This window comes from Pteropus medius, unplaced genomic scaffold (genome assembly GCF_902729225.1).
Source record: "Pteropus medius unplaced genomic scaffold, Ma_sr-lr_union100, whole genome shotgun sequence".
NCBI lineage: Eukaryota > Metazoa > Chordata > Mammalia > Chiroptera > Pteropodidae > Pteropus > Pteropus medius.
Genome location: NW_024352784.1, coordinates 4,521,771 through 4,548,912, shown reverse-complemented (window position 1 = coordinate 4,548,912; position 27,142 = coordinate 4,521,771). Strand labels below are relative to the sequence as shown.

The 27,142-nt window shown below is 33.7% G+C and overlaps 1 protein-coding gene and 1 pseudogene across 1 annotated transcript in view; both read left to right on the top strand.

Moving 5' to 3' along the window:
- Window positions 1–27,142, top strand: part of PGM2L1 (phosphoglucomutase 2 like 1) — a 51,916-nt gene that overhangs the window by 17,509 nt on the left and 7,265 nt on the right. The window contains exons 2-13 of the mRNA XM_039848037.1: window positions 6,661–6,828; window positions 9,019–9,125; window positions 9,840–9,924; window positions 13,400–13,483; window positions 18,912–19,105; window positions 19,954–20,143; window positions 20,457–20,554; window positions 21,240–21,420; window positions 23,131–23,224; window positions 23,514–23,643; window positions 23,846–24,035; window positions 26,866–26,999. Coding sequence (XP_039703971.1) covers window positions 6,661–6,828; window positions 9,019–9,125; window positions 9,840–9,924; window positions 13,400–13,483; window positions 18,912–19,105; window positions 19,954–20,143; window positions 20,457–20,554; window positions 21,240–21,420; window positions 23,131–23,224; window positions 23,514–23,643; window positions 23,846–24,035; window positions 26,866–26,999 — 1,655 coding nt within the window. The remainder of the gene's footprint in view (window positions 1–6,660; window positions 6,829–9,018; window positions 9,126–9,839; window positions 9,925–13,399; window positions 13,484–18,911; window positions 19,106–19,953; window positions 20,144–20,456; window positions 20,555–21,239; window positions 21,421–23,130; window positions 23,225–23,513; window positions 23,644–23,845; window positions 24,036–26,865; window positions 27,000–27,142) is intronic.
- LOC120590717 (uncharacterized) lies at window positions 11,798–11,916 on the top strand (annotated as a pseudogene).

The following is a 27,142-nucleotide window of genomic DNA, read 5'->3' as shown; positions in this document are numbered from 1 at the left end:
AGATATTCGGCTTTTTATTATTTCAAGGGGAGAGATCTGGGGACATCTCTCACTCCACCGTGCTTCAGACATCACCCAAATTCTTCATTCCACAATGTAGTATCAAGTGTTTGTCTTTGCCAGTGTAGAAATGAAGATTATATTTATTTTAGTTTTAATTTCCATTTTTTGTTATAAAGATACTGAGTTTATTTTCATATGTTTAAAAGATACCTGTATTTCCTTTTTAAATGAACTATCTTCATATCCTTTGCCCATTTTTCTGTTGAGTCACTAATCTTTAATGTTAAATAAGCCTTTGGCTATTTAATATTTAAATTATTTATAACATTGGCAAATTGTCATCTGAGATATTATATGATTTTATACTCCCTCTTTGGCAAATTGTATTTTTCAATGATGGCTGCATGCATGTATATATAATCCCACCTCACATGCTGTAACTTTGGCACACCTCAGTTGAAAGGTAAGATCTATTTTCCCTTTCGTAGAACTTGGGCCTTTGTAACTTCCCCAAGAAAAATAGTTTAGTGGAAGTGAAGCTTCCTGACTTCCAAGTCTAGGTCATAAACGGTAATGCGGCTTCCCCCTGGCTTGCTTGCTCTTGGGACACTTGCCCTTGGAACCCAACATTGTGAGGAAGCCCAGGCCACGTGGAGTGAGCATTATAGTTATTTCAGCCTACAGCCCCAGGTAGGCCTTAGCTGTCAGCATCACTGCCAGATATATGAGTAAATAAGCCCTCAGATAATTTCAGCCCCCAGTCTTCAAGTCTTCCAGCTGAGACACCAGACATTGTGAGACACAGACAAGCCAAACTCGCTGTGCCCTTTCTAAATTCCTGACCCACAGAAACTGTGAGAGATAATGAATTACTATTAATTTAAGCCACTATGTTTGGAGTGGTTTGTTACCCCTGCCATAGTAATTAATAAACCTTACCTTCTCAGTACTGGGCTTAATAATTTTAAAAACTTAATAAAGTTTTGGGATGAAAATGATACCATATTTTAATTTACATTTCCTTGGATACTAGGAAGAGACTATCAGATGAGAAAGTAATAGTTGGCATGCTGACTATAAATATCATTGTTAACTTGAATTTAATACTGAACTCATTATCTCTCTACCCTCAACTTGTTTCTCACACCCCACCCTACACCCTCCAATTCCTACTCACTTTTCAGATCAGATATTACTTCCTTGACTCTTCTCTCTACTCTTAAGTCCATCATGGGTTAGAGACTTATCCTACGTGTTCCTACAGCACCCAGAACTTACTCATATTCTAATACTTCTCATGTTTTATGTGCTAACTGCCCTTTTACTTATCTTTATGCTTCATTACATCTTGAGCTTTGTGAGAGCAGAGACAGTGTCTTCTTGTTCCCCACAGTGTCTCTTGTGCTTAATAAACATATATTTTAATTAACAAACATTGGTCGAATGCCTGAGTGCCAGGTTCTGTTCTCGATACTGAAGATATAGTATTAATTTTTTAAAAGTAACATTTTTGAGTGATTGCATAAAGTGTATATTTGGTATTTAATTTAGCCTCAAAGAATAACGTAAAATTATTTGTCCATAGGCTTTATCTTAAAAAAAATATATCCACTTAATTAGGAAATTCAGTTGGGAATTCTTAGGTTCAATTGCATGATAACTTCAACTTGCATTTTCTTTCTTTAATATTTACTTTTCCTGAAAGAACATGGCTACTTTGTTACTATTACTGACTCAGTCATTGGACACATATTAAGCTTCTTCTGTGTACAAGGTAGAGGTTCGGTACTGTGGAGGATACAAAGAGGTTTAGAAAATGGTCTCTGCTATCAACCCCCATTATGAGAGTAATTATTACTGTTTTTAAGGGAATTCCCATTATCATCTGTTAACTTTTTTTCTAATACAATCGTCCATCTTATCCGTGGGAAATATGATCCAAGACTCCAGTGGATGCCTGAAACCTTAGATAAGACTGAACCCCATATATACTGTATTTTTCCAATACATACATACCTATGATAAAGTTTAATTTATAAATTAGGCACAGTAAGAGATTAACAACAATAACTAATAATAGAACAATTATAACAATAAAATAAGGGTTACCTGAAGTATAGTCATTCAAGTTTTTTATCTAAGCCAATTTAATTTATGCCAATTTCTGCAAATTTTTTAAAGATAGAGAAATTATATTAGATTTAGAACAGAGATCCTTTAAATGGAAAAAAATTATTGGTTTAGCAAGAGTATATTTTGTACTCAATGAGGAAGCATCTAGTTTGGAAAACATGTTCTGCTTCAATACTCTAGACTTGGATATTCAAGCTCGCTGACTCAGAAGAAGTAAATGTCAGGTTCACTTCAGATTTTTAGGTTGCAGTTTCTCTTTTAACTTCTGTTTAGAAATAAACTTAAAAAAGTTTTTTTCTCTGTCACTATATAAAACTGGTATTTATTGTTTAGATGCCGTCTCTGAGTAACATTTTAAAATGTTATTTACAGTTTTGCAATTTTAAATATATTTGAGTTACTAAAAAATCAATTTTGTGTAGTATTGCCCCCTCTTTAGATATATAACAAAACTACGATCTGGGATCCTTAATATACATTAAGAATATAATCCATTATATTATTTTAGATCAGTTCTAATCTTCTATACAATGATATTCATAGTTTCTATTATTTTTAAGCTCTTAGGTTTAATACTAGAATAATAACAGAATAGATTCAAGTTGTATAAGAATTATAAAAATATTAGGTTTATAAGAGAAGTAGGAAAGAAACTTTGCAGGTAAATTCCTCATTGACAAACTCGATGTGTTTTACGTCATGGTGATTCATTACTTTTTTACATACTTTTATACACATTTGTATTTATTACATGTAAATAATACACAAACCTTATAACAGAATAGGTCAGAAAAGCTTGGATGAGTCCAAAATGATCCTTCATAAGTGCATGCTAATGTTTTCATTTAATGGCAGGCAGAGTTGGTTTGATTTTGGTCTGTGGGTAGTTTTCTTCACATTTGTGAAAGTTCATAAGAAGTTTGTTGGAAGAGACACTTAAGTTTGTTAGAAGAGGCATGCCTACATATTTAAAGTGTTGCTTTTTTTGGTAAATCAAATCTTTTATGTTTTCTTTGAGTTTGAGTCTTACTGGACCTACAATATGGAAAAAATAAAACCACAGAGTATTAATGGAAGAAGACACTTTCTCTTCTTCATTTCAGACATGTAAAGTCACAGTAATACATAGGATTAGAACCTAAGGGAGAATTTTTGGTATGCAGGTAAAATTTGAAAATAATGTATAGCTTTAATTCTGTATTCTTTCTTTAGATTATTAATTTTATACTAAACAATCAGCTTTATTCCTGATGAAGTATAGAAAATGTTAATAGTCACTAAAATCTCTATGTTTTCTGCAGGATTAGTTTTTTGGAGGACTAAAATTATTAAGATTCTAAAATATGCTTGTTAAGAGCAAATTTATTTTAGATCGAATGAATTTCCTTTCTAAATAATTCATTTTTTATGTAGTAGATCAGTAAGTATATTTTCAAAAACTATAAATCAAGTAACTTTCCTAAAGACTTACATTATTATTTTAAAGATGCTTTTTTACAGTTTATATCAGTTGAACAATTTTTTTTCCTTTGGCACTGATTAGGTTTCTGAGTATACTTCCTAATGCTTAAATGTACAACTACTAGAGTAAGGCCTTCCATTCAATTCTCCTGCCTTCAAGTAATGAATGAATTGTAAAATGAGCACACATTAAAAAAGCAAACAAAAATTTGTATTTGAGAAAGCTCCAATAGATGTTTTATAGATTCAGCTCTTATTAAAGCTTTCTGTAGGTAGGCAAAAGAGAGCAGTTTGTGAGGTAAAAAGTATTCATATAAACACACAAATAGTGGTTTTTCTCAGCCATCAAGGATACCTAACTAATTTTTACCATAAGTAGTAATATAAACTTAAAATTTTCAAATAGTACCAACGCTGTACAATAAAAACTCTACCTCAGACCTCACCCCTGATTTCCTCAGTCTCTTATATTCACCTGTAGTATTTCTGGAATGATATATAAATATACACATACCTCTTTCTATACAAATCAAAACAGTTTATATACTCTTCTGCTTTCTTTTCCATTTAGTATCTCTGAGTTCTATGTGGAAATAGTATTCAAAAAATACTTTGTAGTTCTTAGACTCTTTATTATAGTTTATATAAATCATAGTTATTTGAAGATCGTAATAAAATGCAACTGTAATTTCATCATGTGAATGGAAATATATGATAATCATGGCTACATAGATACCCATTTAGTTATATTTTTTAAAAGTTTGTAACATCTACATCTAATTTAATGTCTAGTTATGAAATAGTGGAGAAATCTGAGTTTAAAGTTGATCGCAAATGCCTGTCACCATAATCCCTTAGTTATTTTTAAAGTTTTTATTTTTTAATTTCAGTTGTCATTCAATATTATATTAGTTTCAGGTGTGCAATATAGTGATTAGATATTTATATAACTTATGAAGTGATTATCCAGATAAGTCTAGTGTCCACCTGACAACACCTGACAACATACATAGTTATTACAATATTATTGATGATATTCCCTATGTTGTTCTTTATTAGTTTTTTTACCATAAAAATTTACATTTAATGCATAATGATTCTTTATCCATTTTTATTTTTCTCTAATTTACAGATTTTCAAAACCAGGAATTAGGTCGATACTGGTTATAATGTTTATAACAAGGAATGGAAGTTTTAGGCCTTACTGTAGTAGCTGTGCATTTAAACATTAGGAAGTATACTCAGAAACTATACTCAAGTATTCATGTCTCCCAGAGCATTTTTTATATTTATATAAGTGTAACAAAAAGGAATATTGTTTTGCTCTGTAACTGGAATTAATTTTTATTAGAATAATTATCAGCCTTCCCTACATAATTATTTTGTTTGTAGTGAGATGATACAGGCTTTAGAGCCAGACCGACCTAGATTCAAATCCTGCCTAGATCTCCAATATTATTAGCTCAGTGTTACTAGGCTGCCTCTCTGAATCTTAATTTCTTCATCAATGCAGTGGTAGTAATACTACCAGTAAGATGTTGCAGTGAATATTCTCATATTAATAAATCATTTCGTTCATGTGAAGGTATTGCTGTGGACAGAAATCTGTGGGCCAAGAGGCATGTGCAGTTTGTTCTGATAGTTGCCGCAAAATCACTCCACAAAGACGATCTCAATTCATTGCCACTGACAGTGCATTACAGTGCCAAGTACCCTCTACAGTATTGAAGTTTTTCAGTCTTTTCAATTTTTGCCATTCTTATGCCCATTTGTAAATGTTAACCCTCTCCAAGTCTCTTTTACTTCTGTGTCAAATCTGGTGGTATCTTAGACTTTGGAATAATGTGATAGTAACCCAGATAATCTTATTGTTTAGATTTATCTCTTAATAGCTATTTGTATTGTTATGTACCTTATGTATTTGTTAGTGTGTGCCATTTATAAAATGGAGACTCCTTGACTCTAGGTAATATATATATATAATATATACGTATAATATATATATTCTAAACATCCATTCATTTTAAGGTTATAATTTTAGTTAATCATAATTCCACGGCTTTCATTAGTTGGTGGCATGCACTCTGGTTACTTTAATTTCTACTGTAACCAGGAAACCTTTTGTTTGAACTTATATATTAATGTTTTTATTTCTTTACAAATACAGATATGCTCTAATATTTAGCACCTTTCGGGTACCTTGGATAATGAATATTCTGAATATTTATTATTCTTGTATAGGCTATAGATTTAGAAGATCTAAGCAAATATTACTTTTCACCTTATTTTCTTAATATTTGACTCTTTCTCTTAGAAAGTACTGGAAAATTCCATTTAAATTTTGTTCTTATTATAATTGTATTTCTATTAGAAATTTGCTACTTTTTTGTGAAGCACTATTTTCAGTCACAGGCATTCTTGAGATTTATGAAAATAAGTTAAAATAAGTACTAATGAAATATATAATCCTAAAATATGGATGTTGGAATGTCCTTTCTCACAAGCCATGTTTGGACTGAATTTTCATTCTCATTCTTAACTAAGTCCACATTTAACACCTAAAACCTTTTTATGGTCAACTCTTACTATAGATAAATTGACTTTAAGAATAGTAAGCTTATTGGTCATTTTGAATTGCAGAGGTTTAGGTAGGTAGTTGGTAGACATGTTTTGATGGCATTTATCCAGTAGCTTCTATACTTCTTTTAAAACAATATAGATTCTAATTTAATTGATGCCATTTTTGACTAAGGTTTATTTTGGATCTATAGCTCTTAAGTTTATCCATTTATTTAAAAAACATTCTTGAATATATTATAAAAAAAATACTATGGCAATTACAGGCTATATAAATCTCTCTTAATAGGGCCTGGCTCCTTTGGGGACTCAGTAAATGGCAAGTATTGTTTTATTATACATACTAATATTTTTAAACTTGTGCTTATATTTGAAGAAATATAGAACCTTGTGGTGTATGCATAGTACTTATGGGTTCCTCACAAGGTTTTTATATTAGGACTTTGCTTGAGATCCTGATTAAGTTTTAATAATTCTTTTTTTTAGAATCCCAAAACAAAAGAGCAAATTGAAAATCTGTTACGGAATGGAATGAACAAGGAACTGCGAGATCGTCTTTGTTGCCGAATGACTTTTGGGACTGCAGGACTTCGCTCTGCCATGGGGGCAGGATTTTGCTATATTAATGATCTTACAGTAATACAATCAACACAGGTATGTATTATAAACTTATACAAACAATTATCGCTCTGTTTTTTTCGCCTTATAAATTAGGTAATACCTTTCTAAAAAACAAAAACAAAAGCAAAACCTTAATATCCAGGAAGGTACTCTCATAAGTAAAAAATGTAAATAAATTCTGACCTTTGATTTGTCTTAGAAGTCACTTATGTATTTTCAAGGTCACAGACTATCTTTCTGACTGACAATTATTTTGGTTGCCGCTATCAATTTCTTGACAGTGTTATTTTGCATTTGAAACCAGAAAATGGATATTGACATTTTCAATTAATGCAAAGAAACAAATTTAGATTACCCATTTGGCCTACAGCCATTGATAAAGGTTAACCAGAGTATTTGGAAAATTTCATTGAAAATATTTCCCTTTAATATGGTTCCTTATATCTACTTGAAAGTTTTTTAAGACAGTGTATGATATGATACAACTTATTTTATTTCTCTCCATTTTTATACACCTAACTCTGGTAACAAATTATTTCTCTTTCCAGTGAATCATCCTCTCTGCTTCAAGGAGCTATACTTTGCTTGAAGGCCAAAATGCATTTAGTATATACTAAAAATAGTTCTGGACTAGAAAAATGTTCAGTAGTCATACTTCTAACTAATCAATACTGCCAAACAGTAAATCATCTTTAGCCTTGTTCTGAGGGCATTCTCTAAAGCCAGGGGCTGGGGACAGGGAAGAAGGGATGACAAGGTGACTGAATAGATGGGATACATGCCAGCTCCTCTGCCCCATCTCCTTTCTGTTCATCATCCAGAGATGCTTCAGTTCAATCTTTTTTATGATTTAGGTTTCATCTTAAGCTTTCATTTAAACGAAGATTCCTTAACTTTATAAGAAGGGTTGGAGATGTTTGAAAATCAATTTGGAAGTGCAAATTTTATAGCAATTGAGATTCCATTGTGTAAAGTGGAAAAGCCAGATGGAATCTCATTCTTAAGCCCTATCCCTTTTCAGAATGGGGATATAGGAGGAAAGAGAGAAGTGGATTTTCATACCAGAGAATAATATGAGGTTTCGTGAGGTTTTAGGATAGTACCATCATTAGAAATAAATAAATTTGTGAAACTAGCCAATTTGGGCAAATTTGTGAAACTAGCCAATTTGGGCAAGCGCACACGTGCACACACATACGCAGAGTAGGTTGGGAAGAATGATTATACTTGAAAGAGCCATGGAAGAAGAGTCCAGAAGTCATTGGGACTTTATTCGGTGCTGCCACATAGTTACTTAACAGTGCCTGCCATATAATAGGTCTTCAGTAAATCAGTGTAACTTAGGTTTAGTTGAATGAATGACCTTGGGCAAATCATCACATGGACTGTCAACCTTATTCTGTCTGCTTTTTGAAGAGATGTTGAAAGATAGAGACAAAAGTATAAATGGCATCTGCATTTCTTTCTTTTCAGGGTTGTTGTAAGGATTAAATGTGGCAACATTTGTTAAAGTAGTTTTAAAGGACCGTAATAATAAAAAGTGTTATTTTTAGAGATGAAAGTAGTAAAGTTAGCCAATTGTTGATAAGGTAGTTAAATGGTTTTATCTATTGTCGTGATGTTTTCAATATTAAATATTTTGTTTCATTTTTTCCTCACCCTTGACTGCAAATTTTACTAGTTTGTGAGATTTTCTTTCTGTGAGATTTTAAAACCAAAGAATTACAAATAGTCTCAGCTATCTTAAAAAATGTTCTTATGAAGGTTTATGTTGTTAATTTAAAATGTTTGTGTCATAAATAAATTCTTTTGGTTAGCTTCAGTCTTAGGATTTAGCCAGGCCCCAAATAGTCAAAATTCTATTAGAGCCTTAAGGCAAGAAACAATGTCTTCTGGCTTGCCTAATAATTTTTTGAGCGCACTGACTTTCATGTCCCATCTTTCGTCCTCATGTTTTATGTATCGTATTGGATTTAATAGTTACATAATTGATATTTCTGTGGTATTAAGCTATGTCTGAAACTCCAGGAAATAAATGTTTGTCATTTCACCTTTGAGGATTGAACAGTATTTTTCCCACATTGGTAAACATGGGCATAAAGGCAGAAGCCAGATCCCTCAGAGCCTGTAAGTTGCACATGACACATAAAAATAATAGATTTTAAGTGGTAGGAAAATGCAGGCGTTAATCAGGAACTAATGTTTTGTGTTTATCTGCTGCAGGGGATGTACAAATACCTTGAAAGATGTTTCTCAGACTTCAAGCAGAGAGGCTTTGTCGTTGGGTATGATACCCGGGGGCAAGTAACTAGCAGCTGCAGCAGCCAGAGGTATCGTGTTAATTGTTTCAGAGATTAAGATGAATTGGAATAAAACCTAATATTTTCCCCCCAGTGTTAGGATTTCTGAGACAGGAAACTGTCAAATAGAAATACAGTCACATGCTAATGTTTATTTTAGAGCTGAAATAGAAGCATTTCAAAGATAAGCTTTTTAGCTTTTACAGAAAAGAGTAACATTTAAAAATGTTTAGAGTTAGTATTTAGAATGGTGTCGTGGCTTCTGTTATGACTTTAGTATTTGGCAAGGCACTGGGGTAGAAGTAATGATATAGTTTGTATTTTCTCATTATAGTCCCATTTGATTAGTTTTATGGTATTTTCACACCTAGATAATGATATAGTGATACTTTTTCCAGGGGATAATTATGCATATTGTGTTTATTAAAGTCTTTTATTTCACTTTTTTCCATTCTTTTTGTCTTTTTTTGAGTTTTATTTCTTAGTAGAAGAGCCGTCAAAAGATGAATGAGGAAAAAGGAAGAAATTTAAATGTCGATTCTCTTCATTGTTAAACTCCTTTAAAAAATCGTATTTATTTAACATTTTTAAGTTGAAGCACAAAGCTTAAATAACTAGTGATTATAAGAATTAGTTGTCTTAGGCTACTATATATTCAGAATAATTGTAATATGAAACATTTATTTTGTGGAAGGTTCGGTTTTGAAAAAGTATAGTAAGACTAAGTGAAATCTCTCTTTTTAGGCTTGCTAAACTCACTGCTGCAGTGTTACTGGCCAGAGATGTTCCTGTGTACCTTTTCTCAAGATACGTCCCTACACCTTTTGTAGTAAGTGTGTTGGATTATTGATCATAAAGTTTGCTGCTCTTGAAAAGATTTCTTAAATTAACCAAGACTCAAATATTTGTTATGCATATAGTTCTGTATTAAATGATATGAAGGGCCAAAGGAAGAACTTATATCCATATGCTTGCTTCAAAGGAAAACAAATTTTGCCCTGATTTTTTTTTTCATTCAACAAGCATGTGTTGAACCACCTAAGAATTTGATCTATAACAAGTTGATAAGTCCGCAGTCATGGCGTGGGATATTCAGGCAGGCAAAAACTATTAAGGATAGATTTGAGTATACTATTAGCATACTTGGTCTGTGTGTGTGTGTGTGTGTGTAAAAACTCTGTATTCAGTGATGGTAGGACGTTCATTCTTATTAAGCAGGGTCACAAAGAAAATCTCAGCAAATGTCAGAGAACTGCTTATCAAGCCATAGCCCTGGGCCCTGTGCAATAAGATTCAAAATACATAAATCCACAAAACCCCATACATTTGGAATTTTAAAAACACATTTATAAGTAATTTATGGATTAAGGAAGATATCCTAGTGAAGATTGCTTCGCACGGTAGTGTAGGGCCATAAAAATAACTGTGTGAGCTAAAAGCATGCAAATCGATCTTAATTATCAACGGGAAAAATTGCAGTTGTTCCATGACTTTTAAAATATTTTGCCAAAACATTAAAAGCATCCTTACTACTAGTTAAAAATGTATAGGGAAAAGAAAAAAATAATAAAACTAATATTTATGTAGTACACAGTAATTTAAAACATTAGAAACATTGAGAACTAAAGTGTTTTATTCCTTTGTAAAATAATTTAGCCAGAATATGAACAGTGCTTGCTTTTTGTCATATACCTTAACAACACCTTAAGCGAGCATCTTTTCTATGCCTTGGCAAATTATAACACTCCTTTCTAAGTTTGGATCAGCTTCTCACATTTTATCCTTTGTACTTTCAATCTTGTGAAATATCTCTGAGAATCCATTTTTTGCCAGTATCACTACCTCTGGGACATCTTCATCCTTTTCATCCCTACTATATCCTTCACTTATATCCATATGCTTGCCTTCACTAAGATTCTAGATATGCATATCAAGATTCTCTTGAACGACAGCAGTGTTAACATTCTCAGTTATCTTTTCTATAGCTCCATTTATGTTCGATTGAAATTATCACTTGTATCGCCATTATCATTTTTTGGGTTTTTGCTGCACTTTCATCTTTGTTGGCCAATTCCTTCTCTCAGTTACCCATTTTTGCAAACTGTCATATGGATTTGTCACTGGGTAGTAAGGAGGCAACACAACTATACAACTGCTGTCAGTGTGAGAGCTAAATAACAGATGCACAGTGACCAGTCACAGACAGACCTTAACAGAGTGACATGATTGGTCACTAGTCATAATGGATCACATATATATGTAGTTATTTTGGAGCTAGCAGCCAAATTTGTACTTGATGCAATTACTCACAGTTAACATAGCACGGTAACTAAAATTTAAACATGTTGTTGGGAGACTGGTATTATTTAACTACAAAATGGTATCAGAAATTTTTGAATATTGTATACAAATTTTTGTATTTTTGTATATTTTGTATATTGGAACTGTGCAAAACAAGGACTGCCTGTACTTAAAACTGAGCAACAATAAGTAGCGAAGATTATGGGCTATAACTAAAGCCCCACTTAAAGGGAAATTTACAGTCTTAATGAATATATTAGGGAAAAAAAGATTTTAAAATAATGAACTAAGACTCTAACTTAGTATGTTAGAACTAAAACAGAATAAATCCAAATAAAGTAAAAGGAAGGAAATAATAAAGATATGAGGGAAAAATCAATTAAATAGAAAATAAAGAAAAGGTCCATGTCCATGCCACCTTGCACAAGCCCGATCCCATCTGATCTCGGAAGCTAAGCAGGGTCGGGCCTGATTAGTACTTGGATGGGAGACCATCTAGGAAGACCAGGTGCTGTAGGTGTTATAAAAATAAACAAACAAACAAATAAATAAATAAGGGATTGTAAACTGACAAGGTCCTTGCAATCTGTGAGGTCAACCAAGGGTTGCCTCGCCTAAAAAAGAAAGAAAAAAGAAAGAAAACAAAGAAAAGAGGGTATCAACAAAAGCAAAAGTTGGCTCTCTGAAGAGACATAACATAGACAAACCTTTGGCAAGGGAGCTCAAAAAAGAAAGAGAAAAAGACACAAAGAAATTCAAAGGGTACACAATAAATACAATCGAGATCTAAAAAACCACAATATCCTGAACAACGCAATGTAAATAAATGTGAAAGCTCAGATTGGTCAGTTTCCTAGATTAATTTATACATCAAAACGAATAAGAAATAGAAAACCTGAACAGACCTATAAACACTAAAGATATATTTTTTAAATCTCAAAAATACCAAGTCCAGATGATTTTATAGGCAAGTTTTAACAAATGTTTGCGGAATAGATAATGTCTCTATAAACTGTTACTAGTGATTTATTTGAAATAAATACTGAATGGCTCAAAGAATTGAAGGACTTGCTAAACAGTTAGCTGTAATGAATGACAGAAACTAGGGAGGGTACAGAAATTTAGAACATTTCTGTAGGATTCTGCCACTGGGTTGCCAAGCCCAGCTACCATCAATCCCAGTGTCACATTCCTTTCTATTGCAGGCAGATTGGCTCCAGCTGGTAGGGAGATACTTTTAGCAGTACCAGATTCACACCCTTTATCACCATGACTTTGAGTCAAAAGGCAATCTTCTAAGCCTACCTACAGCAGAAACATCTGACCAAGTTTGGGATATGAGCCAGTTTCTGAATTAAATCAAGAGAGTAGGTTTCTCTGGTCAGACCTGGATTGTGTAGTGGTGGAGGAGTAGGGGGAACATCCTAAGCAGACAAAAAACTGCTATGGAAGAAAAGAGAAATCCATCCCGGGAATTAACTTTGGAATGAGGATGGTGAATTTACCTTTATATAATTTAGAGATCACAGAGTATATGTCAAGATTTTCAAATTGGAAGGCAAGAGATCGACGTTATACCCTTGAATCTTCTCCCTTATGATTGTCGGATAAACCTCAGTGTAAAATATGATGGATTAGGTAATTTCTAAATTTACTTCCAGCTCTAACATTTTATAATTATATTCACCACTCATATCTCCAGAGTATAGTGGAGCATCTGGCACATAATAGGTGCTCATTAAATATTTTGTTAATTGAACAAAATAATAAGAAATGTTTATAGAATTAAGTTAAATAAAATTGGGAGAAAAGTCATTCAGTCTGAAAGGTGGTTACTGGTGACCTTTTAGAAATGAGCCCCACTCAATGAACCTGGCATTGATTTTTGAGTTTTAGACTATTTATATCTTAATGTCTGTTCCTGTTATTTAATCAAAGGTATTCTCATGTCAAATGTATGAGTAGCTAAGAAGCAAAATGAAATTATGGTCTTATTTTTTCAGCCATATGCAGTCCAGGAGCTTAAAGCAGTTGCTGGTGTGATGATAACTGCATCTCACAACCGCAAAGAAGACAATGGTTACAAGGTAAACCTTGAACTCCAGCTCTCTGCTTATTTTCATAGTTATTATTTTATTTAAATAATATGTGCTGAATATATTTTCTACACTGGGGAATAGGGCTAGACATTAGAGAGAAAGACAAAAACCATTGAGGCTGACCCTCAGGAACGTGTATCTCTGATGGCCCTTATTTACTTCTCAACATGTATTATTACAAAAGTCTCTTCATTGGTCTCTTCTATCTCGCTGCCCTTGATTTCCTTTTCCTATCCTAAATCCATCCTCTCTATCATTTCAGAGTCATATTGTACCAAGAACTTCAGGAATGAATGAGAGTTTGCAGGAAGAGAGCTACAGGAATGTACCTTGACCTCACCCTCCTCTTCCTTCAGCCTTCTACTGGGGCTCCCTATTGGTCACAGGATCCATTTGATGTGTCAGCCTCTGGCAGGAACCAGGGTGGAGGAGGGTGAAGAGTGGCTCTGGAGGGGCAAACAGAAAATACACAGCACAGCAACGAGCCTGTAGTTGGGGTTCCTGGGTGATGATGACTCCATGATCTTATATTTGTCTTTCTTCTTCCGTGAGAGGCCTCCAGATACACTGAGCTCTATTTTACTGGGGAAAATAAGATTTAGTATTAATCTAAGATTTTGGTCCTGGCCAGCTAATTGGATAGTGTTACTATTCACAGAGGCAGGGGAGAAGCATGAATTATTCAGTTTGGGACATATTAAGCTTGAGATATTTGTTAGTCAACCTGGTAGCAACATCCTGTAGACAGTTGAATATGTAGATCTTTTGCTTAGAGGATAAATCTGGGGTGAAGTTATAGGTTTTGGGGTCACCATATATATTAGAGTATTTAAGAGTATTTGGAAGCCTTTTACTTGGACAAGCAGCCCAGAGACAGTATGTAGTGAAAAAAATAGATCCAAAGAGATCCCTATAGAATATCAACTTTAAGGGAAGGGAGAAAGAAGTGCTGAATAGGAGAAAGACCAGAGGAGATTGGTGTCATAGAAACTAAAGGGATAAGAGAGTTGCAAGGAGGGAAAGGTCAACTGTCAAGAGAGCCAAGAACCCAGATCTCCTCTGAGCATCAGATTCCTACATCCAGCTGCTTACTTCATATCCACTGGGATGTCTAGCAGACATCTCAAAATTAGTGTTTCTGGAACAGAGGTCTCGATTCCCCCATAACCTGCCACATACATACTCAAATGTGTTCTTCCCAGGCTTCCCCATCTCTATAAATTGATACCACCCACAAACAAAAACCAGAAGTCACTCCTTTTCCTTCACTCCTAACATTTAATCCACTAACAGATGCTACGCATTCTACATGTTAAATATATGTTGAATATGTTTACTTCTATCCATGTCTTCTACCACCACCATTCCAAAGCATTGTTGCCCTCTGTCTGAACTACACTATCCTAGCTGATTTCATCCCTGCTTCCCCTGCGATTCATTCTCCACCAGGTGGCCAAATGATCTTTTAAAACATAAATAGGTCATCTTACTTTTCTGCTTAAAATTCTTCAGTTGGCTTCTCATTCTTTGAATAAAATCTAAACTCTTTATCTCGGGCCACAGGACCCTGCTTCTTGCCTACCTCTTCAACCTCATTTCCTTTATTGCTCTCCTGTGCTCACTACATTCTAGTCACACTGCCACTACTTTCTTTTCCTCTAGTTCCTCCAATATACCAAGCACTTTCCCACCTCCGAGCCTTTGTAATTGTTTCTTCCTCTGCTTGGATTGCTCTTCCCCAAATCTTGCAGACTTGCTCATTTTCATCCTTCAGCTTCCTGCCCAGATGTTGCTTCCTTGAAGGGACTTTCCCTGGTAACCTTATCTGAAGCAGCTTCCCTCAATAACCTTCTCATCATCTTGTTTATTTCCTTCACAGGACTTTCCACTATCTCTAATTATCTGCTTTCTTTATGATGAATTATCTTGTTTGTTTATTGACATTTGTTTGACCTTGCCTACCCCTTTTCCCCAAGATAAGCTCATGGGTGGAGAGACTTAGCCTGTTTTGATAGTCATTGCTGTCGAATATATTTGTCACATAGCAGACTCTCAAAGATTTCTTTTTCTTCAAGTATAAGCACAAGGTAAAAAATAAAAGTTAAACAGTCTAAAAAGTTAAAGAATAAAAAATATCTCTCCCATCCCTTTTTCCCAATACCCCTCTCAGAAGCGAATACTGTTTCTAGTTTTAGTTTCCTTGTAGAGGTAGTCCATGAATGTGTAATCATATACGTATTTGTCACTCGCTCTTTTTTTCATAAGTGGGAGGGCACCATATACAGTCTTCTGCACTTTGCTTTTTTCACACAACGGTATGAAACAATTTTAGAGATCATTCTCTCCATTGATTGATTGATAAATGAGTCTGCCGCATTCATCTTTAAAATCTATATAGATGAATCCTAATTTATTTAACCAATCCTTTGTCGAACATTTTGTTTCTGATCTTTACTACTTATAAACAGTGCTGCAATGAATATTATTCTACGTACATCTTTGTTCATATATGCAAGTAGATTTATATAGTCAATATAGAATAGTATTTAAGAGATTAGGTTGGGTTTGAAACCTACCTCTGCGACTCAGAAGCTTTGTGACAAGGTATTTAATTTCTCTGTGCTTTAGTTTCCCCATTTGTATACTGGGGACAATAATAGAACCAACATCATAGGGTGAGAGTGAGAGTTAAAGGAGATATTGTCTATAAAATGCAGAGTCCTGTGGCCCAAGTCTGGCACTGATAAATGCTCAATGCTGTTGTTTTTATTGTTATCATCTACAGCTGTACTGTCCAATTTGTTAGCCACTAGCCACCTGTGGCTATTGAACACTTAAAATATAATTGGTCTGAATTGAAATGTGCTATAAGTGTAAAATACACACCAGATTTTGAAGACTTAGTAGAAAAAAGAATGTAAAATACCTCAATTTTATATTGATTATATGTTGAAATGATAATATTTTTGATATAGCGGGTTGTATAAAGTATATTAATTTCACATGTTTCTTTTTATCTTGTTTAATGTGGCTACTAAAAAAGTTTAAATTACATAAGTGGCTTGCATTTGTGGCTCACATTATATTTCTATGGCACTTTTGATCTATAGGATAAATTTCAAGAAGTAAAACTTCTGAGTCAAAGGGAATATGAAAGAAAATTTGTCATTCTCTATTTAAGGTAGTTGTACCAGTTTGTACTCTCACCAGCAATATATGAGAGTCTTTATGCACCTTCCACTATTGTATTGTCAAACTTTTTGGTCTTTGCCATTCAGATAGGTGGAAATGTTATTACATTTAATCTTCACTTGTCTTAGGAGTGAGGTAGAGCATCTTTTCATGCATTTACAAGATATTTGTATTCCTTTTCCTGAGAGTCTGTTTAAGGATTTGCCCATTTTTCTCTTGGGTTGTTGCTCTTTTTCTTGTTGATTTGTGGGAACTCTTTGTATGTTAAAAAGTAGCTCTTGCTCATCTGTTTTAGAGATATCACCCCCATATTATCATTTGCCTTTTGACTTTATATTTTTTATGTGTGGTTTTATGGTATTTTTCTGATTTTGAAAAAAAAAAGTTATTTTGGCACTTACATTGGTATCATTTTTCATTTGTAGATTAGGAAGCTTCGATATTTTAATAATATTATTGAATTTCCTTATTCATGAACAGGATGTATCTTTCTGTTCTTTCAAGTCTTCTTTTAGATTTTTTATTGACATTTTGAAGGTTTTTAAAAATAGATCTTTCACCTTTTTTAAAAAGTGTATTTCTGGGTATATTTTGTTGTGTGGATTTTTCTGTTACCATGTCAGGTTGGATACTTTCTGATGTAGGCTCAGGAAACCCAGAATAGTGGCTTAAGCTGGTAGAGGTTAATTTTTCTCACATAACAAGAAGTCTAGAGGTAGGTGGCTGCTGATGTGGTTCTGTAGCTCAGTGATGCTCAGGCCTAACATTCCTGCAGGTTTTTTTGGTCTTTCCCTCAAGTGTGGTCATCATATAATGTTTGCTGTACCTCTAGGCATCATGTCCACACACAAAGCAAGAAAACATGGGCAGGGAGAAAGGCCAGGATTTTTTCCTCATATTTTATAAAAATGATCACAGTGAGCTTTCAGGGCCTATAGATGGAATCTTTTAGGGGCTTGGAATGTGGCAACATCCTTTCTGAGCAGTTTTTGTTTGTTTGTTTGTTTGTTTTTAATTTCTGCGGGAACCTCAGAAGTTTTACTGACTCGGAGCAGTTTTTGTGTTAATTTAGACCTCAGATTTGAATTTTTTTAAATCACCCAGAACCCAATAAAAAACAGACATGCTTTCTCATCATCTTTCTATAATAATGGGCAAAACTTTTTCTCTTCTATATTTCTACTGAGAGAGGGGTCTCAGTTCCAATGTCCTACCTCCCACATGGGCATTATAACTCATGAACCAGATAAATAGACAGTTCCCAAACTCCAGGCAGCCATAGCATCACTCTGGTTTTTAATTCTTTCCTTTGTTCCCCACTCCCTGGAGTTTCCCCTTTCTGTCTTGTGAACTAGACTATTTATTGTAGATAATACTTTTTCTACTTTATCTAGTATTTTGAGGTGTTTATAGAGTGAGAATTCTCAGGTCATCTAGTCTACCATATCGATTGGCACAGCTTAGTACATAATACATATTCAAGTGTATTCTTCTTTTCTTCATTCAGGATACAGTAGAGAGGATTCATGTCATATAAATGGTAGAAACAATATAGATATTCTCTAAGAATTCCTTCTAAGTTTGAGATTCTGTGAAATATAGAAGTACATTTTCTTGCTTTTTTTTGTTTTCTGTTCCTAATGTCTTACTGATCAAACTTCTTGACAAACTGACAACTTAATGAAGTATATTTTCTTTAAATACTTAAAATACATATATTAAAATGTCTATGAGATAATTAACATATTGATTGTCTTTCCTGAAATAGACTTTATTTGGTGTGACATAAATTCTACTTTATAACTGAAAAATAATTTCTTCTTTATCACTTAACCACTTTATAATGCTAAAATTTTATAGTGTCAAGTTTTATGGATATTCCATGGTTGCTTAGATTATCTTCAGTACATAGTTATATAAGAGTGTGATTGGATACTATGGTATATATATATTATAATGTCATAATGATGCTTGATTTTTTTTACTTGTTTTATTATTAAAGTATACTTATAAAAGAAAATAAGACATGATAATTTTGTTGAAGGGTCCCAGTGGAATCATTACCATTAATAGCTGTTGGTTTTTATTAAGTTAGTCCCATGCTGACATTTTCTACTTGAGTAATTTGATATGCTTTTTTATAAAGTCAGATATCTTTACTATAGATAAGAAAACATCTGGCCAGCATTTCAAGCGTTTATAACTGTATTTACCTATTATCTAGGTTTATTGGGAAACAGGTGCTCAGATTACATCTCCTCATGATAAAGAAATTCTGAAATGTATAGAAGAATGTGTGGAACCCTGGAATGGTTCCTGGAATGATAATTTAGTGGATACTAGTCCACTGAAGAGAGATCCTCTGCAGGACATTTGCAGAAGATACATGGAAGATCTGAAAAAGATCTGTTTTTACAGGTATTCAAGTAGAAATATAGGATAATATTACCTTGGAATAAGATTAACAAATAAGGTAAAGAAATAGGGATAAAAATGTATTGGTTGTTTATTATATTAAAATTATAGCTAAATAGTACTATTTATAATAGTCAAAAAAATGGAAATAATCCAAATATCCATCAACCAATGAATGGATAAATAAAATGTGATATATCTTACAACGAAATATTATTTGGCAATAAAAAGAAATGAAATATTGATGCATACTACAGCATGAATAAACCTTGAAAACGTTATCCTAAGCTAAAGAAGCCAGTCACAAAGTACCGCATATTGTATGATTCCATGTATGTGAAATGTCCAGTAGGCAAAACTGTAGAGACAGAAACAGACAAAGTATATTAGTGGTTGCCTATGGCTGGGAAGAATGGGAAGGTTAGGGAGTGGTAGCTATGGGGTATGGAATTCTTTTTGGGGTAATGAGAATGTTCTAAAATTGATCATAATAATGGTAGAAAATTTTTGAATATAGTGAAAGCCACTGAATTATACACTTTAACTGGATGAATTTTATAGTCTATTAATTACCTCTCAATAAAGCTGTTTTAAAAAAGTATAGCTAAATATATGTATTCCTTCTATATAAGGTTAGGAAATTTTCTCTAAAATTTTGTTTTTTCTTTTCTACTTCCATATTTCCATAACTATTTCATGAGTAGCTAACACTATTGCTAGAAAGCTTCCTGGCTGGCTGAGTATATTTTCCCTATCTTACAAGATAGATTTTAGCTTTTCCTCTAGCTTATTTTAATTATATCACAAGTAATGAGTTTTGTGACTGATTATATGATGATTTTCCTTTACAGGGAATTAAACTCAAAGACCACCTTGAAATTTGTGCATACATCTTTTCATGGGGTTGGACATGACTATGTGCAGTTGGCTTTTCAAGCATTTGGTTTTAAGCCTCCAATTCCAGTACCAGAACAAAAGGATCCTGATCCAGACTTTTCTACTGTTAAATGCCCAAATCCTGAAGAGGGAGAATCTGTGCTGGTATTTTTTCCCTATATTTAAATATTATTAAGTGTATTAAACTTTAGCAAATAGATAGAACTCATTGAGAATTCAGAGATTACTTACAAAAGCAACAACCACTTTAGTTTACATCTTTCAGGTTATATTGGAGCCATATATTGTTTGTTTGAAACCTCTGTAGCAGATATCCCTACCTCTAGGCTTAATTTAAATTGAGCTAAACTATATTTCTTCTAAAATTCATATCACTAACATAGTGCCTACATTTAGGAATATTAACATTGCATTTAATGTCTTCAATACAATTCAGCTTTTTGGGTCACTGTTTTAGGAACTTTCTTTGAGACTGGCAGAGAAAGAAAATGCCCGGATAGTGCTAGCCACAGATCCTGATGCAGACCGACTGGCAGTGGCAGAACTTCAGGAGAAGTCAGTAGAACCTATTGTTTGATTAAAAGCTTAAACTTTGAAAGACAGTTTTTGAAGTCTTACAGGCTCGTTGGAAATAATTTTTTTAAAAAAGAAATCTGTAAAACCACTATCCAGAGATAACCACCTAGGTTGATATTTTAACATCTTTCCATATTTTTTCTACTCAAATATTTAAAATACATGTGTCTTTATAAAATTGTGATCATACTAGGTATAATTTTATATCTTGATTATTTTCCACTTATACTGTACTGTATTTTTCCCTGTTCTTGAATATTGTTTAAAATATTAAATTTTAAAATGGCATAATATCCCTACAGATTGCTTTATCAATGTAATCGTTTCCTAATCTTGGTCCTTTCAGTTGTTATGTATTTTTGCCATTCTATGTTGTGACAAGTGTCCTTACATAGAAAGGACATTATATTATTAACTTTTTTCTCATTAGGTAGGTGAATAAAAGTAACAATGTAATAATTTTTTAAAAGACATTGCTACCATTCCTACCCTAAGCTCATCCCTGGTCAGTTAGAAAAGTAGTAGTAAATGTTTTCTCAAAAAATCTCATATAGTAATTTTTGGGTTTTCCTATATGAAGGATGGTAGTTTGTAGGCCTTAGGGTCAAGAAGTTTTAATGAGCAGTTATAAAGATCTTGACTTGAATTTTCATTTTCTCTACAGTGGTCATTGGAAAGTTTTCACAGGGAATGAGCTGGCAGCTCTCTTTGGGTGGTGGATGTTTGATTGCTGGAAGAAAAGTAAATCAAGAAATGCTGATGTGAAGAACATTTATATGTTAGCCACCACAGTCTCCTCCAAAATTCTGAAGGCACTTGCACTTAAAGAAGGATTCCATTTTGAAGTAAGAATAGATACTATCTGTGTTACTTTTCTAAACCTGTTTCTATAAATTAAAGCTGTCTCTTCAACAAACTAACTTTTGTTGATTTCATTTATAATTCCCACTCTTTTTCTAATTCTGTTAACACTTACTTAATCTTTTTCATAATTTAAGCACTTGAGCCAAATTCATCTAGTGTGTAAATTTCTGAAACTAAGATAAGATGGTCTTTAAAAATTGCATTAATGCTTATTATTTCATACAATAATATCTGGGTTTTGTACTGAGAAAATCTGGCTCCTGGTGACCTCATCAGTAACATAAACTCCACTCCAAAAAATTATAGGTGTCATTGACCACTCGTTTATTTAGGCTCTTCAAGTTCAGTTTGAAGAAACTTTAAGTAGTCTTCTAAATCGCAAATTAAGACCCAAAGATTCTAATTCCATAAAAAAAAAAAAAAGATAATGCCCCTCTCTCAGCACAGATCGATAACCTTCCTGAGCCTCAGGAAGTTAAGCCTACTATTTTACAGCTACTGGTATTAATGTCAATTAAGTTGCTATCCTCTGCCATCTTTGTGAAATATCGGAGAAAATGTCACCTCTGGGCATTTTTCTTGAGCCACAGTCAAGCTACAGGTCTTACCACTAATCGACTGAATAGAAGAAAATCGTACCTGTCTTAATGAAGTAGAACTTTCAATCTCAGGCTTTTTAAAATACAAATAGCAAAAGAGAAGAAATCGAAAATTTATTTTAAGCCCAAGATTCTGAATTAAGTAATGTTAACGTTTTTTTCACTTATATCTATGATAAGAAAAATGTATAATGAGCACAAAAGAGAGAAAAAAAAATGATTCTAAAGAACAATATTATAAATTTGCTTACTTTTTATTGTTGAGGGTGGGGGTAGCAATGGTTTGGGCTTTTATTTTATTTTCCAGTGAGGAGGTAGAGAGGTGAATTAAGAATCTTAAGTTAATAATGGTTAGTAATGAGCTCTAGAGTCAGTGTGTATCACATGTTCTTTCTGTTGGTTCTAAAACAGTTTGTCTATAGCTCGTCAGATGAAAAGTTCTTAAATCTAATTACCAGAGAAGGACTTGATGTTATGGTAAAGAACAGTTGGTTCAAGCATGTGTTGTGATAATGTTGAAAGTGCATCATTAAAAAGCTTTATGGCCTTCGATTACTCGGGGGTACTAAATCACAACCTTCATAGGTACTCTGATGTTAGTGCTTATAATAGAGTTTAAAGGACAGTTTCTGAGAAGCACCGTAATTGAATCCTGTCTCTGTCTCCTCTATGCAGCATATTCCTGGGTACATTTACTGAACCGCTGAGCCTGTTTCAGCAACGAAGTTTTTGTGAGCATTAAGAAAAGATGATGGAAGGCAGTTGTTACAGTGTTTGATAAATAGTAGATGATCATAATATATGTATGTGCGTGACTATATGCATCACCACTTATAAATATTGATTATATTTGATGTAAATCATCGATTATTCTATTTGATAAATAGTAGGTTATCAGTCATGGCAATGTATATATCTTTATGCACTTTATGACTATTTGTTTACCACTCTGAATCTTTGTGGATCAAAAACTGTTAACAGATCACTATGAGAATGTTAGGTAATACATTTAGTGCATTTAGTGATAGACTTTTCTCTAATACGTATTTATGAGAGAGTCACTTAACCAGAGTGGCCTCCTCTGCATTTCAGGAAACATTACCAGGTTTTAAATGGATTGGAAGTAGGATAAAAGACCTCCTGGAAAATGGGAAAGAAGTCCTTTTTGCATTTGAAGAGTCTATTGGTATGTAGTGAAAATTAAAATCTTTGAAATTTGAATGAGATTATTTTTAAATGTAAAATTCTATAGAGAGGAATTATTGTCTGCTGATTTTGCATTTCGAGTTGTGGTAAAAACCACAGAGAACTCAGAAATGTGTAGATGCATTTCTCATCAGAAAAAAAAAAGGTCCTTAAAGAACCCCTAAAAACCTTCAGTATCAGTGGGTTTCATTTATTATTAGACTGCAAAACTATTGAAATTATTATAGGCTTAAGTTTTCCTAATTTTAAAGATGTTTTTTAATTCTCAGGTTTTCTGTGTGGAACTTCAGTTTTGGATAAAGATGGGGTGAGTGCAGCTGTTGTTGTCGCTGAGATGGCATCTTACCTAGAAACCATGAATATAACATTGAAACAGCAACTGATTAAGATTTATGAAAAGTAAGTCTTATGTTAATTTTTTTTGTCCTACTTTAAGCTTTCTAAATTTGTTTTCAAGGAATAGTCCATTTTTTTTTTAAAGTACTAAGATTGTCTAAATTAAAGACTGCTACTTTCTACATAATACTACAATCCGCTTATCTTTATACTTTCCTAGAGAGCTATCCGATATCTGATTTTAACACTTTAAATCTTTGTGCAGATATGGTTATCATATTTCCAAAACTTCATATTTCTTGTGTTATGATCCAACTACCATCAAAAGTATATTCGAAAGGCTTCGTAATTTTGATTCCCCAAAAGAATATCCAAAATTTTGTGGGGCATTTGCTATATTGCATATACGAGACGTTACTACTGGATATGACAGCAGCCAGCCTAATAAAAAATCAGTAAGTACCTATTTTTTTAAAAAAGTTTTTAACAGTCTGTAATAATTCATACTGTAGTAAAATAGTGGAAGTTCAAGGCTGTGAGTTTCTTGAAACTAGGATCCTTTGTTTTTTTGCAGAGCAATTGTCCACTAACTGGCTCTCTGACTTTGATCCTGCCCTCTATTCCTCCTCAAGTGTGTGCTACCCTGGGGGTTGGGGGTGGGGGTGGAGCACGGTGAGAAAGAGAATGAGAGACACAGACAGAAAGGGAAGGAGAATGTGTGATGATGCTGAACAAATAATGTTGAAAATAAAGTCTAAAAGTCTATAATTTCAAAGCTACACTAGTTGTAATCTCTCTTTTTCACCTTTATTCACTATACCTCTGGCCAAATAGAACAACTTTAGTTTCTTATATACATCTTATATTCATTTTTAAAAATTATCTCTATTTTTGCTCAAGATATTTTCCTCAGTCTACCTTTATTTCTACAGTTGCAGGTCCACACATTAGCCATTATTGAAGACGTAAGGCAAATGTTATCTCCTCTACATATCCCCCAGGTCCTGTAATCAGATATCACCTTCCTAAGGTTTCATTATATATTGTGCCTACCTCTTGTCATTCATCATTTTCAATCTTGTTATCATTGTGTTGTACATGGCAGATCCATTTGTGAATATACCCTTAAGCCTTTCAAAACTCCTGCCTATGTAGTAGGTGCTCAACAAATATTTAAATGCCGCAGATTGCTGATCATATTTAGTTATCATTATGATTAGCTTAAATTTTCATTTATAATGTTCTGATGTTATCTCAAGATTCTAGGGATATAATATATTTTGGGAAATCCGAAGTCTCTTGTGTAGAATACTACCCACATTCCCTTTGTGTATATTCATCCAGTCAACAAAGGATTAGTTCTCAGTTATTGGTATTCAGTGTATGTGCACCTGTGTGTGTATCTATTTTTCTGTCTTTGTAAACTGCTGATGAGAAGAACCTATTATCTGGCTTTTTATTTTTCTAATGTTTCTGTGCTTAGAGTAGTTCTTGATGTTATTTTTTTCCTCTCAACTTTCTTTAAAGTTTATGATATTTGTTTTTCAAAGTGCATTTCTATCTGTTCCCCACTGATGATTATAATAGTTTTGTAAGGCAGATGGTATAGATATATTTAATCCTCTAAGGTCACATAGTATGCATCAAAGACTTCCCGAGTTCTTTCTTCTTCACACTTCAAATTGACATTTATCTGTGTGTTCAACTGGCATTTATCAAAACTCTTCTGTGCTACAGGCACAGGTACAATGGGAATGTAGCAATGACAGAGACACTGTTTCTGCACTCAAGAATTCAGTGGGGAAATGGACAAGTAAACAGTGCTTACTTTTTAAAAAATTATAAGTGCTACCACAGGGTGCCTAGGGGGCCATGGAAGAGCATAGGAAGGACCCTTACTCAGATTTGGGAAGCTTATGGAAGACTTTCTAGAGGACTTATGTGAGCTGAATTCTAGAGTATGAGTAGGAGTTATCAGCTGTAGGAGGAGCTAGGTGTTTCAGGCAAAGGGAGTAGCAAGTGCCAGGTCTGGAGATGAGACGGCATGGTTTCCTTCAAAGAACCACAAGTAGTCCTCTACAACTGTAGTGTGGAGCGTGAGGAAGAAGGGCATGTACGGAGAGTGGGTTAGAGATAGCCCAATTACCAGGCAGAAAGATCAGTTAGTACGCTGTTCAATAATCCAAATGAGAGATGATGGTAGCCTGAACTTAATGTAGTAGTATTAGTGATGGAGAGAATTGACATTGTTGAGTTAAATAAAGGATAGAATAGATGGGACTTGCTATTCGATGGTCTGTGAGTGAAGAAGAGGGGAGAAGGATCTCTGTCTTAAGCAGCTAATGCGTGGTAGTACTACTGACTGAGTGAGGGGTCTCAAGGAGAGGACCAGGTTAGGGACACCTGAGAGAAGGCACCGCTATCAACCTCTTTGTCCTAGCACAACCCCCACAGTTCCCTCGAGATGCCTTCAGAGACTAATCTGTGGTCTAGGAAGCACCAGTGCTAATCCATACATTTAATGTCAGTAAAGCTTCATTCTTTTACTTTTTTTCTTTTTTAGGTAAAAAACATTAAAAAAAATTTTGTGCCCCAGTGGATTATTTTGCCAATGCTTTAGGATATGTGCACTCTGTTGGAGACTATTGATAAACTGTGAAAGTGCTTTGACATTGTAAAGCGCTTTGTAAATGTAGAGGCAGGGTGGACTTTGATACAGATAGACTTGACTTCGACTTCTTGCTCTGCCACTTAGCAAATGACTTTGAGCAGGTTGTTTACTCTGAGCCTTGTCTATAAATTGGCAGTAATTCTTACTTTGCCAGGATTATTGTTGAGATCTAGAGATCATGTGTGTAAGATATATAACCCAATGCCTGCACTATCATAAATATTTAGTAAATGGTATATTTATAAATTATGTATGTAATCTTTTGTATTTTATAATTCTTTTAAAAACATTTTTTTAATTTTTAATTGTAAAAAAACCCCATGAAATTTATCATCTTAACCATTTTTAAGCAGACAGTTCAGTGGCATTAACTCTATTCACGTTGTTGTGCAGCAGATCTCCACAACTTTTTCATCTCACTAAACTGAAACTCTGTACCCATGAGACAACTCCCTATTTGTCCCTTCTCCCAGCCCTTGGCAACCACCCTTCTATTTTCTGTTTCTATGAATTTGAGTATTTTAGATACCTCATTTAAGGGGAATGTGTTTTACAACTCTCGGAAATGAAAAAGTTACCAAATGTCATTAAGCTGTTGTTATAATTGTGCATAGGTGCTGCCTGTGAGTAAAAACAGCCAAATGATTACATTTACGTTTCAAAATGGCTGTGTTGCTACTCTTCGGACAAGCGGGACAGAACCAAAGATAAAATATTATGCAGAGATGTGTGCATCACCTGACCAGAGGTAAGCACTGACTTTATACACACACAATCACATGCGTGCGCACGCCTTATTGACATATAACTCTAATCCCATATAATTCACCCATTTAAAATGTACAGTTCAATGGTTTTTAGTGTATTCAGAGTTGCGCAATCACTACAATA